This window comes from Magallana gigas, chromosome 2 (assembly GCF_963853765.1).
Source record: "Magallana gigas chromosome 2, xbMagGiga1.1, whole genome shotgun sequence".
NCBI classification, from domain to species: domain Eukaryota; kingdom Metazoa; phylum Mollusca; class Bivalvia; order Ostreida; family Ostreidae; genus Magallana; species Magallana gigas.
In genome coordinates this window covers 30608792-30625251 of record NC_088854.1, presented here as the reverse complement: position 1 = coordinate 30625251, position 16460 = coordinate 30608792, and the positions used below count along the sequence as shown (strand labels likewise).

General features: G+C 34.6%; 1 protein-coding gene across 1 annotated transcript; it reads left to right on the top strand.

The window, feature by feature from the left end:
- Positions 1 to 9628: 9628 nt before the first annotated feature.
- LOC105341299 (alkaline phosphatase) lies at positions 9629 to 14355 on the top strand. The gene is made up of 10 exons (XM_011447735.4): positions 9629 to 9803; positions 10268 to 10488; positions 10697 to 10871; positions 11248 to 11417; positions 11628 to 11735; positions 11843 to 11945; positions 12167 to 12316; positions 12404 to 12595; positions 13187 to 13312; positions 14075 to 14355. Exons 1-10 carry the CDS (start codon positions 9674 to 9676, stop codon positions 14311 to 14313), a joined length of 1614 nt encoding a protein of 537 aa, XP_011446037.3. The 5' UTR covers positions 9629 to 9673; the 3' UTR covers positions 14314 to 14355.
- The last annotated feature ends 2105 nt before the right edge of the window (positions 14356 to 16460 follow it).

Below are 16460 nucleotides of genomic sequence, written 5' to 3'. Positions count from 1 at the left end.
CTATCAACAGTCTCGTTTGAAGTCATCTTTCCGTAAGTTCTACTGTCGATACAACGACCTTGTCAGCAAATACAATCTTCCAATGGGTCGCATGCTGACTGACGTTTTTCATACTACCGGTCCGTGTTGCTCTGCTTTGAAATTGTATTTCGTTTTATGGATTTTGAGATGGTTGACAGTTTGTTACTGTCATTTTTTCATGATACGAAATATTTTTTTTATGATATAAATATATATATATATTCATATTACATGTAAGGATTTTACTGATATAATGTAATATTTATATAATTTGATCTAAATTTTTAAAAAATATATATATTTCATCTTACATAAAATAAAGTGATTTTTGGTTTTATATCATATTATAAAATAAAACTTAACATGGTGATATCTGGGTCATTTAGGACTTTACTGGTCGAAGAGAGGGCTCTCTCATCTTTAATTACCTATGTTTCTATATTTAACACTTTCCCAAGCATATTGCACGCTATTTCATACATGATAAAAGGGGGAAATTGACCTAACGCAAAACAGACGAACTTAATTTACACTTCTCATCGAGTATGATGTCTTATGATCGGAACGTGTAAACGACAACCTATTGTTCATTAGCACCATAATTAAAACCCTAGATGATTTATACTTTCAGCCAACCTGTAGTAATTTTGCGTTTAAAGGTCATTAAAGAGACAACTGAGAAGTTTTGTGTTTGTTTTCCAAAAAAAGCAAGAATTTTTATGAAAGTTAATTTCAAATTGATTCAATGAATATTGTACTGTGACTTTTATAAACAGCAATCTAAAAACAGAGAAAAAAAAACTTTTTGGTCAAATGACGTAGCTACACTGGCTTTTTATCAGACAACATTAAACTTCTTCATTTCCATTCGGCGAAGCCGTGATAACTATTGAATAAATTACTTTTACAAATAATTAGAGTACACAAAAATCCACGGTTTTAAAGTAAATTAAATAACCAAAGGACAAACAAGTGTTGCCGTTGATCTTTGACCGTACTTTTAAAGAATGTAGCAGCTATTTGTACAATATATTTTAGTCTCTTATGGATGACGTTTACTCAGAATGAAAAAATATTCCACTGATGATAATGAAAAACCATCGATTGAGTATTATAGACCTTTTAGTGTAGTGTTATTCTCTACTTTCAAAAAAGTAGGTCATTGACCTACTTTTTGAGTTAATGGCCATTGAATATTTGTGGAAAATTAAAAGAAAATCCCTTAAAATTTTACACTATGATTGAGATTTTCTTAATTGTGAACATAATACAAATTGCTTAACACTTTTGAAAATGTGATACAGTTTATGAATGGCAATGACACTAAATAGATACAAAGCATTAAGTTTTCGTTCACACTTTTTATATATATTCCAGTCCGAATTTCCTCTTTCGCTTTTCAAATTCCTACCCATTTTTGATCCAATTTTACAAAAAAACGAATGATGATAATACTAAACATTTATGGTATTAAACTACTTATATTGATTTTCTTCTGTTGGCATATAATTTATTTGAAGTCAATGATCAAAATTTTGAGATATGGTGTCTTTTATCGTTTTTAAGCATTGTTCAATATTTTTGAAATTCGTGCCATACTATTATTTTAATGGATAAGTAAGGTAAAACTAACAGAAAATATGCAAAATTATGTAGACTAAAATATAAAATCTTAACTTTTAATTTTAGAGTACAGCCAAAAATGTTTTAGCGGAAAACATAATCTGCAAAATTTAGTCCGAATTTCCTCTGTTTGGCTAAAAGTCTATTTTTGTTTGAGCCTAATTCCATAATATAGCAGAAATATCGAATGTTATATCAAATATTGTTCACAAATGTTCACAAATACTTTTTATGTTTAGAACAAATTTTTCTCATGACATTGAACTTTATATAACAATTCAAATTGGATAACTCAAACCCTGAGTAAACAACACCTTTATATATATATATATGACCTTTTGTAAATGTAATCCACCCACGTCGACGACATTGTCCGCTGTGTTTTAACAATTAACATTTTTTTTTATTATTGAAAACTTCGTTTATCCATTTTGTAAGCGTGTCTTAAAATTTGGAAAAATGTGCCACATTTTTAATTTGCGTCAGTAATTTTTTGCGATTAAAACGTTTCTTTAAAAAATATACAAGATTCAAGTATTCAATAATTTACAATGTAGAAGTAATAGTGGAAAACGGCGAAATTTAGATCTGACATCGCGAAAATTACCAAATATACGGTATCTGAGCATTTTTTTTCAAATCTGTTATTATTTGGTGCGTTTTGGGGATAAGAGAATTATATTATTTATTGTAAATTTCATGACTATTGCTTTTTTATGGTCCGTGCGAAAATGCCAAAACTTGACCATGTCTACTTCTGTACATTTGAAAGAAAAACTTATTCATTATGATAGTTATGTAGACCAAAAAGCTTTGTACCAATATTGTAATTTTTATCCCCCCCCCCCCCCCCCAAAGGCTATATAATTGTAGTAAGGCGGGGCAAAATTTGTCATTTAATGTTAATGTATATAATGTTTTAAATCTGTATTTATGCTAACACTGCTTCAGCTTCCTCAGATAAAATGAACCTTCGCTTTCTAAAACATTCTCTCTTTTTGGCATACGAGTTGCATATCTCACAGTAACCCCATCAAAATCAGATTCAGACTCCGATGAATTGAAACTAAGGTACTATAAATGAAAACCACATGTGTCACTAGATCTCACTGCCTTGTCAAAGTTTTCCTTCTGGTTGAACCTTCTCTCCCTCTGGAAGATCGGGACAGGGTAACACAACATGTTTCTATGCAAGGTCATACAAGTTTCTACAACCCTCTGCTTCAACTTTGTAAACTAGCAAATTAGAATCTTTCTTTTTCTCTATCAAAAATGAATTGGTTCATCCCACTTATCAGCAAACATGGTATTTTTTATCCCTTTAACTCCACACTTCTAACCTTGCGTCCCTTTTTTTAGCATTTTAAAAAAGTTTTGAGGATAACCTGTGGTGTCATTTTTTGTTGCGTTATTAGCCTGAACTATAGGAGCTATATGTGATCTCCAGTCCGATTTCTGGTCATGTTCCAATGTACCTAGCATTTTAAACGGGTCTAGATAAAAGCTTTATCCTGATCCGTTACCCACAGAATGATATGGAGGGGTACGAGTCTTTCTGATACCTGAAAGCCTGCACAGTTCCGTAAATACATTCTATTCAAAGTCCCTTCCCTGATCACTGTGCAATTTCTCAGGAAACCAGTACTAAATGAGTCAAATTTTCCTTCTTAGACTCTAGCTGTAACCGTAGGTTTTTGGTTGCGGCAAGGTATGGCCTATACATAAACGCGTTAATTGGTCAGTATAATCAAGATATCCTCTGTCCCCCTTTAATTTACTTTTCTCAAGACTTAAAAAGTTAATGCACACTAACTACGTACATAGGATGAGTACTCTCTTTAAAGACTGACTTAAGTTAGCAAAAGGGTTTTGCACCTTATACATCTTGAGCAACCGTCTACCGTATGTTTAATCTCCCTTTCCAAACGTGGCTAAAAATGCATTTGCCATGCTTAATACCACAAACTCTTGTCTTTTTGTATGACATGTATTTCTATTGATTCCTTGAAAAGCTACTTCACGGTATAACCCTGGGGTCTCAAACTGATTTATCTCGCAGTCATCAGTTTTTGCCCGACTGTATAAAAATTTACCTCCAAGATTAAGTTTCCTCCATTCTCTGAAAAATATCTATAGACGGGAAAGACTTCTCCCTTCGCATTAAATTTGTTTGAATCAAATCCTTCTTCGATCTTAAGGTCCTATCCTCATCCTAACACCTGGCCCTTCCTCTGTTCTGTTCTCCAACTGTTGAACTTCACCTGACTTGTATAAGGATTAGAGTAAGCTACAATTCAGCTGCCATTCTCTGACTGCACATAACACAGACTGCCGTATGTCCTTAACAGCATCAGAGAAAAGCGCTGGCTGTCCGGACAATCCATCCGCATCAGCTGTCGGTTGCAACAAATTTTTCCCTAGATTTAGAATTGAAATACAAATGTTTCTGTACATATGTGTTATTAATGTTAATTTTAAAATATGTATCACGTACCCGTGTTTTTAATGGTTGTGAAATTTGAACATTGTAAAAATTGTCGACACAAATGTGCCAATTGTTTTTAGATTTTTCCGGCTTTACTATTTTTTATCAATTTAAGCCGGATAAAATTCGTATTACCTTACAAGTATAAAAGATACAATTACGTTTAAGAAGGACTTTTTGAATATTATTTTATTAGTTATACGCATTGAAGATTACCTGTTCCCGTCAAAATGCCAAAATTTCTTATTCAGTCATTTCGATGGCTGATGTATTTTAAAGCAACCCGACTCTTTGGAAAAAAAGTAGACCAAAGGGACGATGGGTTGACATTTAATTTAAAAGGTAATGATTGACGCCCTTTATAGAATAGCTACGGAAATTCCTTTCCGATTGTTTGGGCAAAAATAAAACTTTTGTTTTTATATTGTATTCCAATACGCGCTGTTTATTTATTTCGTTAAATCATTTCGGGGTTTAAATATTATGAAATGCTGTTTTAAAGTACACTGTAAACATCTTTATAAAACACTTTTGAACTTTCATAACTGCTGATGAACTGTTTAAAATAGTAAACTTATGGTGGGTTTTTCTCTTTCTAATTTTTGTTGTTTTGTTTTTATTGTTGCCTGTTTTTTTTTTGTGGTTTTTAGCTCACCTGAGCCAAAGGCTCAAGTGAGCTTTTCTGATCACAATTTGTCCGTTGTCTGTCGTCGTCGTCGTTGTCGTTGTCGTTGTCGGCGTTGGCGTTGGCGTTGTAAACTTTTCACATTTTCATCTTCTTCTCAAGAACCACTGGGCAGATTTCAACCAAATTTGGCACAAAGCACCACTAGGTGAAGGGGATTCAAGTTTGTTCAAATGAAGGGCCACGCCCTCTTTAAAAGGGAGATAATTGAGAATTATTGAAAATTTGTTCGTATTTTTCAAAAATCTTCTTCTCAAAAACTATTCGGCCTGAAAAGCTCAAACTTGTGTGGCGGCATCCTCAGGTAGTGTAGATTCAAGTTTGTTCAAATTATGGTCCCCAGGGGTAGGGAGGGGCCACAATGGGGGGATCAAGTTTTACATAGAAATATATAGACAAAATCCTTAAAAATCTTCTTCTAAAAAACTATCAGGCCAGAAAAACTCAAATTAAAATGGGAGCCTCCTCAGATAGTGTAGATTCAAGTTTGTTCAAATCATGGTCCCCGGGGGTAGGGTGGGGCCTCAATGGGGGGATCAAGTTTTACATAGGAATATATAGAGAAAATCTTTAAAAATCTTCTTCTAAAACATTATTAGGCCAGAGAAGCTCAAATCAAAGTGGAAGCTTCCTCAGGTAGTGTAGATTCAAGTTTGTTCAAATCATGGTCCCCAGGGGTAGGGTGGGGCCACAATGGGGGGGATCAAGTTTTACATAGGAATATATATAGAGAAAATCTTTAAAAATCTTCTTCTAAAAAATTATTAGGCCAGAAAAGCTCAAATAAAAGTGGAAGCTTCCTCAGGTAGTGTAGACTCATGTTTGTTCAAATCATGGTCTCCGGGGCTAGGGTAGGGCCACAATTAGGGGATCAAGTTTTACATAGAAATATATAGACAAAATCTTTAAAAATCTTCTTCTAAAAAACTATCAGGCCAGAAAAGCTCAAATTAAAATGGAAGCATCCTCAGGTAGTGTAGATTCAAGTTTGTTCAAATTATGGTCCCCGGGGGTAGGGTGGGGCCACAAGAGGGGGGTCATGTTTTACATAGGAATATATCGAAATTTTTTTAAAAAATCATCTTCTCAAAAACTATAAGGTCAGAAAAGCTTAAATTTGAGTGGAAGCATCCTCAGATAGTGTAGATTCAAGTTTGTTCAAATCATGGTCCCCAGGGGTAGGGTGAGGCCACAATTAGGGGATCAAGTTTTACATAGAAATATATAGACAAAATCTTTAAAAATCTTCTTCTAAAAAACTATCAGGCCAGAAAAGCTCAAATTAAAATGGAAGCATCCTCAGGTAGTGTAGATTCAAGTTTGTTCAAATTATGGTCCCCGGGGGTAGGGTGGGGCCACAAGAGGGGGGTCATGTTTTACATAGGAATATATCGAATTTTTTTTTTAAAATCTTCTTCTCAAAAACTATAAGGTCAGAAAAGCTTAAATTTGAGTGGAAGCATCCTCAGATAGTGTAGATTCAAGTTTGTTCAAATCATGGTCCCCAGGGGTAGGGTGGGGCCACAATTAGGGGATAAATTTTTATATAGGAATATATAGAGAAAATCTTTAAAAAAATTTCTTTTCAAAACTTTATGGCCAAGAAAGCTCAAATTGTAACCATCCTCAGATAATGTAGATTCAAGTTTGTTCAAATCATGGTCCCTGGGGGTAGGGCGGGGCCACAATGGGGGATAAATTTTTATATATAGAGAAAATCTTTAAAAATCTTCTTCTCAAAACTATAAGGCCAGGAAAGCCCAAATTTAAGTGGAAGCATCCCAAGATCGTAAAGATTCAAGTTTGTTTAAATAATAGTCATGGGGTATGGTGAGGCCACAATGGGGGATGAATTTTTACATAGGAATATATAGAGAAAATCTTTAATATCTTCTTTTTAAAGACTATTTGGCCAGAAAAGCCTAAACTTGTGTAGAGGCATCCTCGGATAGTGTAAATTCAAGTTTGCAAAATCACAGTCCCTAGTGATAGGGCTGGGCCGTGACGGCAGTTTGAATTTTTACATAGGAATATATAGAGAAAAATCTTTAAAAATATTCTGGGAAAGTTTTCGGTCCAAAACTCAGTACTTAGTGTGAAAGCACAGGTTATGCAGATTTAAGTTTGATGAAACCATGATTCCCTAGAGAAAAGGGGGGGCCACGAAATGGAGGGGGGGGGGGGTAAATTGGAATAGAGAAAAATCTTCTTACAGGTACAACAACAAAAGGGGCTTGGTATTTACCCAAAAAAAGAGGTGGATAAAAATTGACAGATTTTCTATTTTTTTTAGCAAGATCTACTGTACTTAGTTGTCAAGATATTTTGATACTGTAATGCTAATTTGATCAGAATTAAGGCAATTGTTGATCAGGTGAGCGATGTGGCCCCTGGGCCTCTTGTTTTTTTTGTTCTGGTATTTTAGGGGGGGGGTGAATTTGATATATAACATCCGAGTTTCCAATTACGTCTCCCGCTCTGTATAAGGCGTCTGCTCAATGAACTTTTGCGATAGCTGAAACAAAGATAAACAATTACCTGAAAAGAATAATGATTTATTGATAAGCTAATTATAAATCATAATGTAAAAAAATCCAAAAAGTTGAAAATGTAAATTGGCGGGATTAAAAGTGCATGTCAATTGCTATTGGCGGTTTGTCACCAGGAAAATAAATGTCTTTAAAGAATATTAATTTATTCAATTTTTAATTTTTTTTAATATAGTTCCCATTTACATGTACTAAAATGTCCATCTTGCTAGTGTCTGAATAATGAAGTGGTTTAACTTTTTTCTTTTGCCAGCACAGTTTAAACATTTGATTATTTACTAGGCTGAAAAAATGCTGCATTATAATCTTACATCAACTTTAATGCATTTCTTACACTCCCTATTGTTAAAATTAGATACCGGCGTTTTCTTTTGCTTAAAAATATCTCTCTCTCTCTCTCTCTCTCTCTCTCTCTCTCTCTCTCTCTCTCTCTCTCTCTCTCTCTCTCTCTCTCTCTCTCTCTCTCTCTCTCTCTCTCTTAAATCTGGAGAATTGATATTTGCGCACATTTTTCATCTTCCAAAGCCAAACAAAGTACTTGTATAGTAAATCAACGAGAAACGTGTACGTTATATACAATCATGTATGTTACATAAAAATGTGTACTTTGTGAAGGCCAAAAAAAAATGAAGAATGATAATGTACATAAATGTATAAAAGTGTCATTATTATACTAATTTGGATACAAATTTTGTGATAAATGTTATTACTGTCATATACATGTAAACTGGACAAAAGGTTTGAATTTATCTAAACACTATTTATATTAGGTTCTGACTTTTAATATTTTTTCTATAAACAAGTATTTGTATTACATTAAATTTGATAGTTACAATGTATAATGTATGCATTAAGGTGAGAATATGCTGAGATTTAGAACTTGTTTCTTATGCTTTTGACATTTGGTTCAGTAAAATATATAATTAATAATTTCCTAGGAATAGCGTTCATTACGTAGACTGATATCCGTATCCACTTTTGTGGATTAAGATAATTTTTCCCAGGTGACTAAATATGATTAGAAAAAAAAAGATAAATTCTTCATAAGTGTCATTGGCGTCGGAACCTTTCTTTTGCAAAGTTAGACCTAACCATTAGGCATATAGCATCATAGAGGGTTCAGCCCCCCCCCCCACTTTTTCTCGCAGCAAAGATGAAAAGATAAATTGTTCATAAATTTACCTTAAAAAGATGGAGTCATAGGTATACCAGCCCCCACCCCCCCCCAACCCCCACCCCCACCCCCCACGGATTAGGAATTTAATCATTTGGGGGGGAAATTCTGGTAGATAACATTTTTTTTTTAACTATAGGTATACTATACCCTGCCCCCCCCTCCCCCCTTTTTTTTTTTTGCTTGTCAAGATTTCTGAGGATTAGTTTAGCCCCCCCCCCCACTTTCAATTTGCTTCCGACGCCACTGAGTGTTATAATAATAAAACTGGTGCCAATTTGAGTTCGATGTTTAAATTAAATGTAACTTCACTGGCGTAATTAACACTTATACAGCCGAGACCTATATATTAACTCGGGTTCTGGGGACTTTGCCGACAAAGCAGCTATAAATGTTTTCGCGCCATTCTTAAAGTTGATAATTAGAAACCTTGGCTAGCATATACATGAAAAATGTCTCGCTCGAACGTTTTTGTTTACTTTTATAATTTGACCGTAAATTAATTTCTTGCTGCTTACAATTGACCCTACCAGCAAATTAGGGGCGTTTGTTCTCATTTGTTAGTCTACTCAAAAGGCGTATTATGGATCTAAATATTTTTAATTATTGTGGCTGTTATTTCCTAGACCTCAGTGAGACAGTTTTAGGAACAAATTAGGAGCAAGTGCTTTTGAAGGATTCCAATATTTACGCCAATTTTAAGTGTATGTTCATCTGTTATCAATACAAATACAAAGCAGGGGTTTTTTGAGGTTATTTTTTATTTCCTGGATATAGATGAATTAAAATATTTTTAAAATGAATTTAAAGCTAAAGTCAAGATGACGTGGTTACATATAAAAATGACTTAAGGTATAATCAAAATTCTATTCAGATTTCAATTCAATAAAAAGAAACGTTTTTAGTTGCGGCCGGGTTGAGCGACAGAAGTAAAGAACGTTAAAAAGAACAAGAACTTAAGTTAAAGAAAATAATGTTTTCTTTCTTTTTTTTCCCTCTTAAACAATCTTAAAATCGGTTTCCTGCCATGTGATAAAGATCGAGACTTACAAAGTCTCGCTTGGTGTTATCTATATAATCACACTTTGAAGGTCCTGTCCTTATCTTGAAGGTGAGTGCACATTGGTAGGGACACGATGGCGCTCCACGACGCTTCCGTTCTCATTATTGCTGTTCTTGGAGTTCTTACCCAAGATGTTGTGCATGGGGACCAGCGAGCTGCTCATGCTATGTTTGACAAATCCTCGTACAGCGGCAACGGAGAAAGTAAGCGCAAATGTTTCATAAACGTTCGTCAATTCAGTTTCATTCATGTGTCTTAGTATTAGGTCAAAAGTCTGCAATCGGTTTCTTGTAATTCTTTTTTCTGTCCATATTTTCTTCACTTTCGAAATGCAGGCATATACTTGTGATACAAGGATTAAAAAGCCTCTAGACCTGTGGCATGGTCTCTTTTATGGACAATCAGAAATCATAAGTGAAGATAACGGCACCTGGTGTCACTGTCCTGAATAAGTTGTTATAAATATGATTTTAAAAAATTATCCATTTCTTTCTTAATTTATCTATGAAGCAAATTGAAACTGCTTTTCAACTTTAATATTTTCCAAAAAATCAAAGTCCTGCTTACATTTTTAAAAATGATGATTATGATGATGATGATGATGATGATGATGATGATGATGATGATAATGATGATGATGATGAATGATAGTTAATTTGTGGTACAGCAAAATACTTCTGGAGATCAGAGGCACAGACAGCATTGCAAGATTCTCTGAAAAACCAACCCGTTGTTGGGGTAGCCAAAAACGTCATCATTTTCCTTGGTGACGGAATGGGCGTTTCCACGGTAACCGGAGGTCGTATTCTCAAAGGTCAACTAGAGAACAAAACAGGGGAGGAAACTGTTCTGTCGTGGGAGAAATTCCCCAATGTGGCTCTTTCAAAGGTAATGTGGTATATGTAAATCATGGACCAATCTATGATTGTCTGTTTCGCCAATGTGAATCATGCACATGTCAAATTGTCAAGGTCATACTAAAGATATGTCTTAAAAAATCATTTTCTTGGTCAGGATGATATTATTCTGTGCGGGATTTTTTTTATTTATATTTATTTTATTGCAATTAGATTCTTTCCTTTAAATGTATATGTAGACTTACAACCAAGACCATCAGACCCCCGACTCAGCGGGAACAGCCACCGCCTACCTCTGTGGGGTAAAGACTAACATGGGAACTATAGGGGTCGACGCCCAAATAGTCCGAGGACATTGCGATACCACCCAGGCTGCTAAAATCACATCCATTTTAGATTGGTCACTTGCTGAAGGTAAATGTCTGATATAATGTAAATTACAGGATCGGAAATGAATATTATGTAATTTAAAGAGAAAATTATAGATCAATTCTTCTTGTAAAAAGCCTTTTCATCATTCATTTGGGTATAAGAGTCAAAGCAATTTATTTCATTCGCAATCTAAAAAGCAAATACGTGTATCAAATATACGGTATGCCTATGGTCTAAAAGGTAAGAATATAGATATGTAAGACGCGATAAAGAATTTTTCAGCGATTTAATATTATAGTAATGTATGATATCGAAATTGTGATAAGATGAATGCGCTCTATTGACCTCCATTTTTTTTTAGGGAAAGGAGATATGTTATAAGATGATATCATTATTAATTATTTTTTTTAATTTTAAGGTAAGTCCGTCGGCGTCGTGACCACTACCAGGGTGACCCATGCCACTCCGGCGGGGACCTACGCCAACACGGCCGAGAGAAACTGGGAGGGGGATTCCGACATGACCCATGTGACTGGCGGATGTAAGGATATTGCTCTTCAGCTGATTGAGGAAAACCCGGACATACAGGTACATGATCCATTGATGCAAGTTCGATTTGAGCGTCCATCACATATTTACATGAACATCCATGTTGTTACATAAACATTGTCTAAATTTTCTTGTGAGCATAGAGGCATGCAAGATTAAGTACATACACTTTAATTTCCTCGAACAATTCATGTCAAGAACAGTTGATTTTGAATTCAAAATAATGCTCGTTTTATACGTCATAATTAGGTAATTATGGGAGGTGGAAGAAGATTCTTTCTTCCAGCTGACGCCACAGATCCAGAACGAGGCTCCAATACTGCTCACGGAAGACTTGATGGAAGAAATCTAATAGACGTGAGTATTAATATAATATTCTGCAAAAATCTGTACTATATACATAGATACTTGCCAAAAATAATTGAAGAGCAGATTGTATAGAAGGATGTGGTCTCATTTCACAGGAATGGATGAATGATAAGAAGAGAAGACACAAATCGTATCGATATGTCTGGAATGAGACAGATTTCAACACGGTAGACCCCGCTCAGACCGACTTTCTTTTAGGTACAATGAGTCTTGTATGTATGTTCAATTCTTATGGTCTCTAAAATTATCAAGGAAATATAATACAAACAAAAGAAGGACGATTTTATTGATATATGCATGGACTTCTAAACGCAAACGTGAACATGTAGGATTTTTATGCCTTAGAAAAATTTTAAATCTATAGCAATCTGAAAAAACCCCACAAATTTAATGAATATAAAATCACATGGAATTGGCAGGTTTGTTCGAATCCAGCCACATGCAATACGATATAGATCGTAACGACCCTCACTATGAAAAAGCCGGAGAACCCCACATCAAGGACATGACTGAGAAGGCCATCCAAATCTTGTCCAAGAATCCGAAAGGATATTTCCTCCTCGTAGAAGGTGGCTTTTTTTTTTTTTTAAAAGACTCAATCATTCGATTGATCCTTTATTCGTAAATTGCAAGTAAATATTGTTCATTCGCTGTAGGCGGTAAAATTGATCTTGCCCACCATGGGAGCAGGCCGGTGAGATCGTTGCATGATGTGGTGGCGATGGACCTTGCGGTAGACAAGGCGGCGTCTATCACCAATAACCAGGACACCTTGATTGTGGTCACCGCCGACCACTCCCATACGTTTGTTATCTCGGGATACCCACAGCGAGGAAATGGAATATTTGGTAATGCAACTCTGTTTGTTTTTAACTTCATCTCGACCTGTTCATGCAATATCTGGCCAAATATACCACTATTCCTATGGAAAAATTATGTCTAAATTTTCCGTTTTCTTCGTAATTATTTTTTTTTTCATATAAGGTTTATGGACAAATATTGCATATATGCATAGCAATTACAGTTTTTCTTTTGTGGTCGTAATTTCAAACGTTTTCAAATGTTGTGTGCTTAGCAAGACTCAATAGAGAAATTTCCTTTGTAAAGAAAGTGGGTGGATAAGTTGTGTAAAATGCCTAGTATATTAGGACGGATAAGTAACTGAATAACTATAATATGAACAAATCTGATATAATTACATATTTTAAGCATTCGAAGCAATGTATATCAGCAAGTAAATACAGGTATATGGTATTATAGCTCTCTTTTGATAATCTAGTAAGCGTTCCATACCTCTCACATAAGGAGGCAATGTGGATTGAAGACACATAAATTAACTTCTTTAAGAACTGAATGACAATATTAATAATTATTGTAAAATGAATCTAATTTTAGTTAACAGTAATTACTAGTAATGGGAGGTGTGATGAATATTTCAGATCTGATGTCAAGCAGACCCGGTTACATTTCGCTGGCAAAGGACCATAATCCTTACACTACCCTGTTGTACGGGAACGGCCCTGGGGCCCATTCCACGCGCGCTGATCTACGCAACGTGGACACAAGTAATCATCGATTATATGCAACTTACTGAACACCAACTTTTATTCGAGTAATTTTCGTTAGGTTCGCGAGAGCCTCATTTTCGCGAATATCTCGCCGCGGACTAGTAATAATTATTGCCACACAAGATTAACTAAAGATAGGTGAGCTAGCGCTGTGGCCATCATAAACACAAAAATAGATTTACATTTGTATAAACCATTGGTTTAATTCTTTGCCAATCGATTGATTATTAATAGGAGGTCACAGCGGTGCACTGAAATTGTTTTGGGGTCAAGGTGGTGGTCACAATTTAGAGGAGTGAATCTAGAGTGGGCTTCATATCGGCAAACTCTTTAGTCATTCTGTATTTACTGTAGGCCTACACGCAATTTCAATCTTGAGGTGAAAAACAAGAGATCAGAAGAATCAATGGTACTGTTTTGTAGCAATCGTATCTTATCGGGTCTTTCCGGAAAGCTCGGAAAACATATCGTAGGTTGTTTTCCGCGCACTCAGTAAGGTAGTTAAAAAAAATACTCAGGACTTTTTGTCCTGGTTTCGGGATTGGATTTGCTTCGGTAGATTATAGTGGTATTTTTAGGATCATGTGAAAATACTGAATAACAGTAGTAATAAAAGTAGTTTTAACAGCATCTATGTGAACACATACAAGTATATACGCAAGTTTATGACTATTGATATATTAAAACCATCAGACGAATTTACCTGTTATTTACCATCGTTTTTCATCATATAATGATGATCTTTACTGTTTCTTTCAGCGAGTAAACACTACACTTACCAGTCGGCCGTTCCTCTGTCAGCGGAAACCCACGGCGGCGAAGACGTCGCTATTTTTGCCCGAGGACCAATGGCGCACCTGTTGCACGGAGTGCGTGAACAGAACTACATTCCTCACGTGATGGCGTACGCCTCGTGTGTCGGCGATTATAATGCACACAGTCATTGTGCAGCCAGTGCTACTCACCACAGCACAGCAACCTCTAATATATTTGGCTAATTTTTTTTTATTTACTACATTAAAGTTTATTATGATTTCTTACTTTTTCTTGAAGATTTTTGGTACATGTAGGATTTCATGGCATGTATATGGAAAGAATTCATATTGACAGTTTTTCCCTCCTTCTTGTCATATACATGTATATCTTATTTGACAAGTTTCAAACACGAATACAGTGTAACAGGGGAAATCAAAACTCTGAGGCATTCTCAAATATTGAATAGATGCAATAATATTGAATAAATACAATAACTTTCGATTACAAATTATTGATCAACAAAACCAAAAAGATCCAGACTGTTTTGAAAATTTGTTTTTAAGGTTCTACTGTATCTTTGATCATCGTCGTGAATGAAAAATGTTGATTGTGAACAAAATCTTCAGCATTCTTATTAACAAGGTCAGCAAAAGGCTAACTTATTACCATCTGGATAAATAAGAATTAACAAACAAAAATGATACCGGCTTGGCCAACTGATCAGCAATGTTTTATTTGTTTGAATAATTAGATAAGCTTAAGCATTTTAAGTTTCATTTAGTATTTTAAAATATCAAAACAAACAAAAATATACGTATCTGCCTTTTTTCATCTCTTCTTTAACCATCCCCTTTCCTTAAATAATATTATTCAGCCTTTGGATTGATATGGACAAAACAGCGACGTTTTCGTCTTGAGAAGCAATAATGTTTCTTTTTCAATATATCAGTGTACTGATCCTAAATTTAAATATTTGATTTTATATTTTAAAGATTTATGTCTGAATTTGTTTTAATAATAACCAGGTGTAGAGACACTTGCTACCTAAGGGTATCATTTTGCTTATTGTGTTGATTGCAGCTTTCGTAATCCTTTCGTGTAAATGGAATCGACTCCGTTAAGATTTTGGGTTTCAAAGTTTGTGTATTCATTTAATCTTCTTTGGTTGACAATTTGAACCAAGGTTATGCAAACCAAAACTTGTATAATTGAAAATTTTTAAAGACTGGAGGCTCTCGGTCAATATCCATGTCGGCACATTTATGACTTAATTTTAGTTGCTTGTTCAGTAATTCATTTTTATTTATTTTTGAGGACGGGGGGGGGGGGGGTTAGTTTTTTACATCATATGTTACTGGCATGAATTTCCGTAAATCTAAGCAAAATTCTTGTCCTGAAGCTGATTTTGCATAATTCTGTATTGTTATCTGGCGCTAGCTCCAAATAAAATGGCCCATAATGATATTCTGTTTTAACAATTTACTTAGTGGTTGTAAATGCGAAATCTATTCACATTGCCAGTGATTCGGTCAAATAAAATTTTTCAAAAAAAAACTTTTTTAAGCTTTCCAACAAGCAAAACAACATTGAAAGCGTTCTTGTCAACCCCTTTTTATTGATAAATTCTATTAACACATACAAAAAATAAATTGAATTTGAAATATAATTAACTTAATGGTGAGTGTGTTATCAGATTAACATTAACACTGATTTGCATGAAATGAAAATAGACCTACGCCCTCTCCCTGTAAAAAAAAAAACTAATTTATCCCTCGGAACCCCCCCCCCCCCCCCCGTTTCACCTTTGGAAATTTTTTTTTGGATCCGAGCATGAACCGTAGAATAACCTTTTCAGGGATAATTATTTGCTTAAAATTAGCTGCAGTTTACCTGTAGGTATGGAATTTTTTTTATCAAACTAATGAGATATTGCAATCATTTTTCTGTTGAGACTAAGTTCGATGATATCAAGAAGTATTCAGACTAAAAGGAACTTAAATTTGAGGGGAGATGACTCCATTTATATAAATATCTGATTAAGTTAAAGGTATTATCTGGCCTCTGTCGGAAAGATCCGAGAAGCTTCGATTGGAAAGATTTGTCTGTGAGTTACATGGACATGTTAAATTAAAAATTAAAAACAAAGAATTTAAAACTTTAAAAAAATAAATTTTAATTATTTATGATGATCATTTCTGAATATGTAAGAAAAATGTTCAATGCTTGCTAGTTACAGTTAAAACAGCAACAAGATTATTGAACTTAATTGTTAACAAAAACAAAGCTAGCGGGTCGTGAATTTGATTTTTAAAAATAAGATTAAAATTATTATACTCAAAATAGACAGGAACGTAGCCTCGATTTTGAAAGTAGGGGCCAGATTCATCCA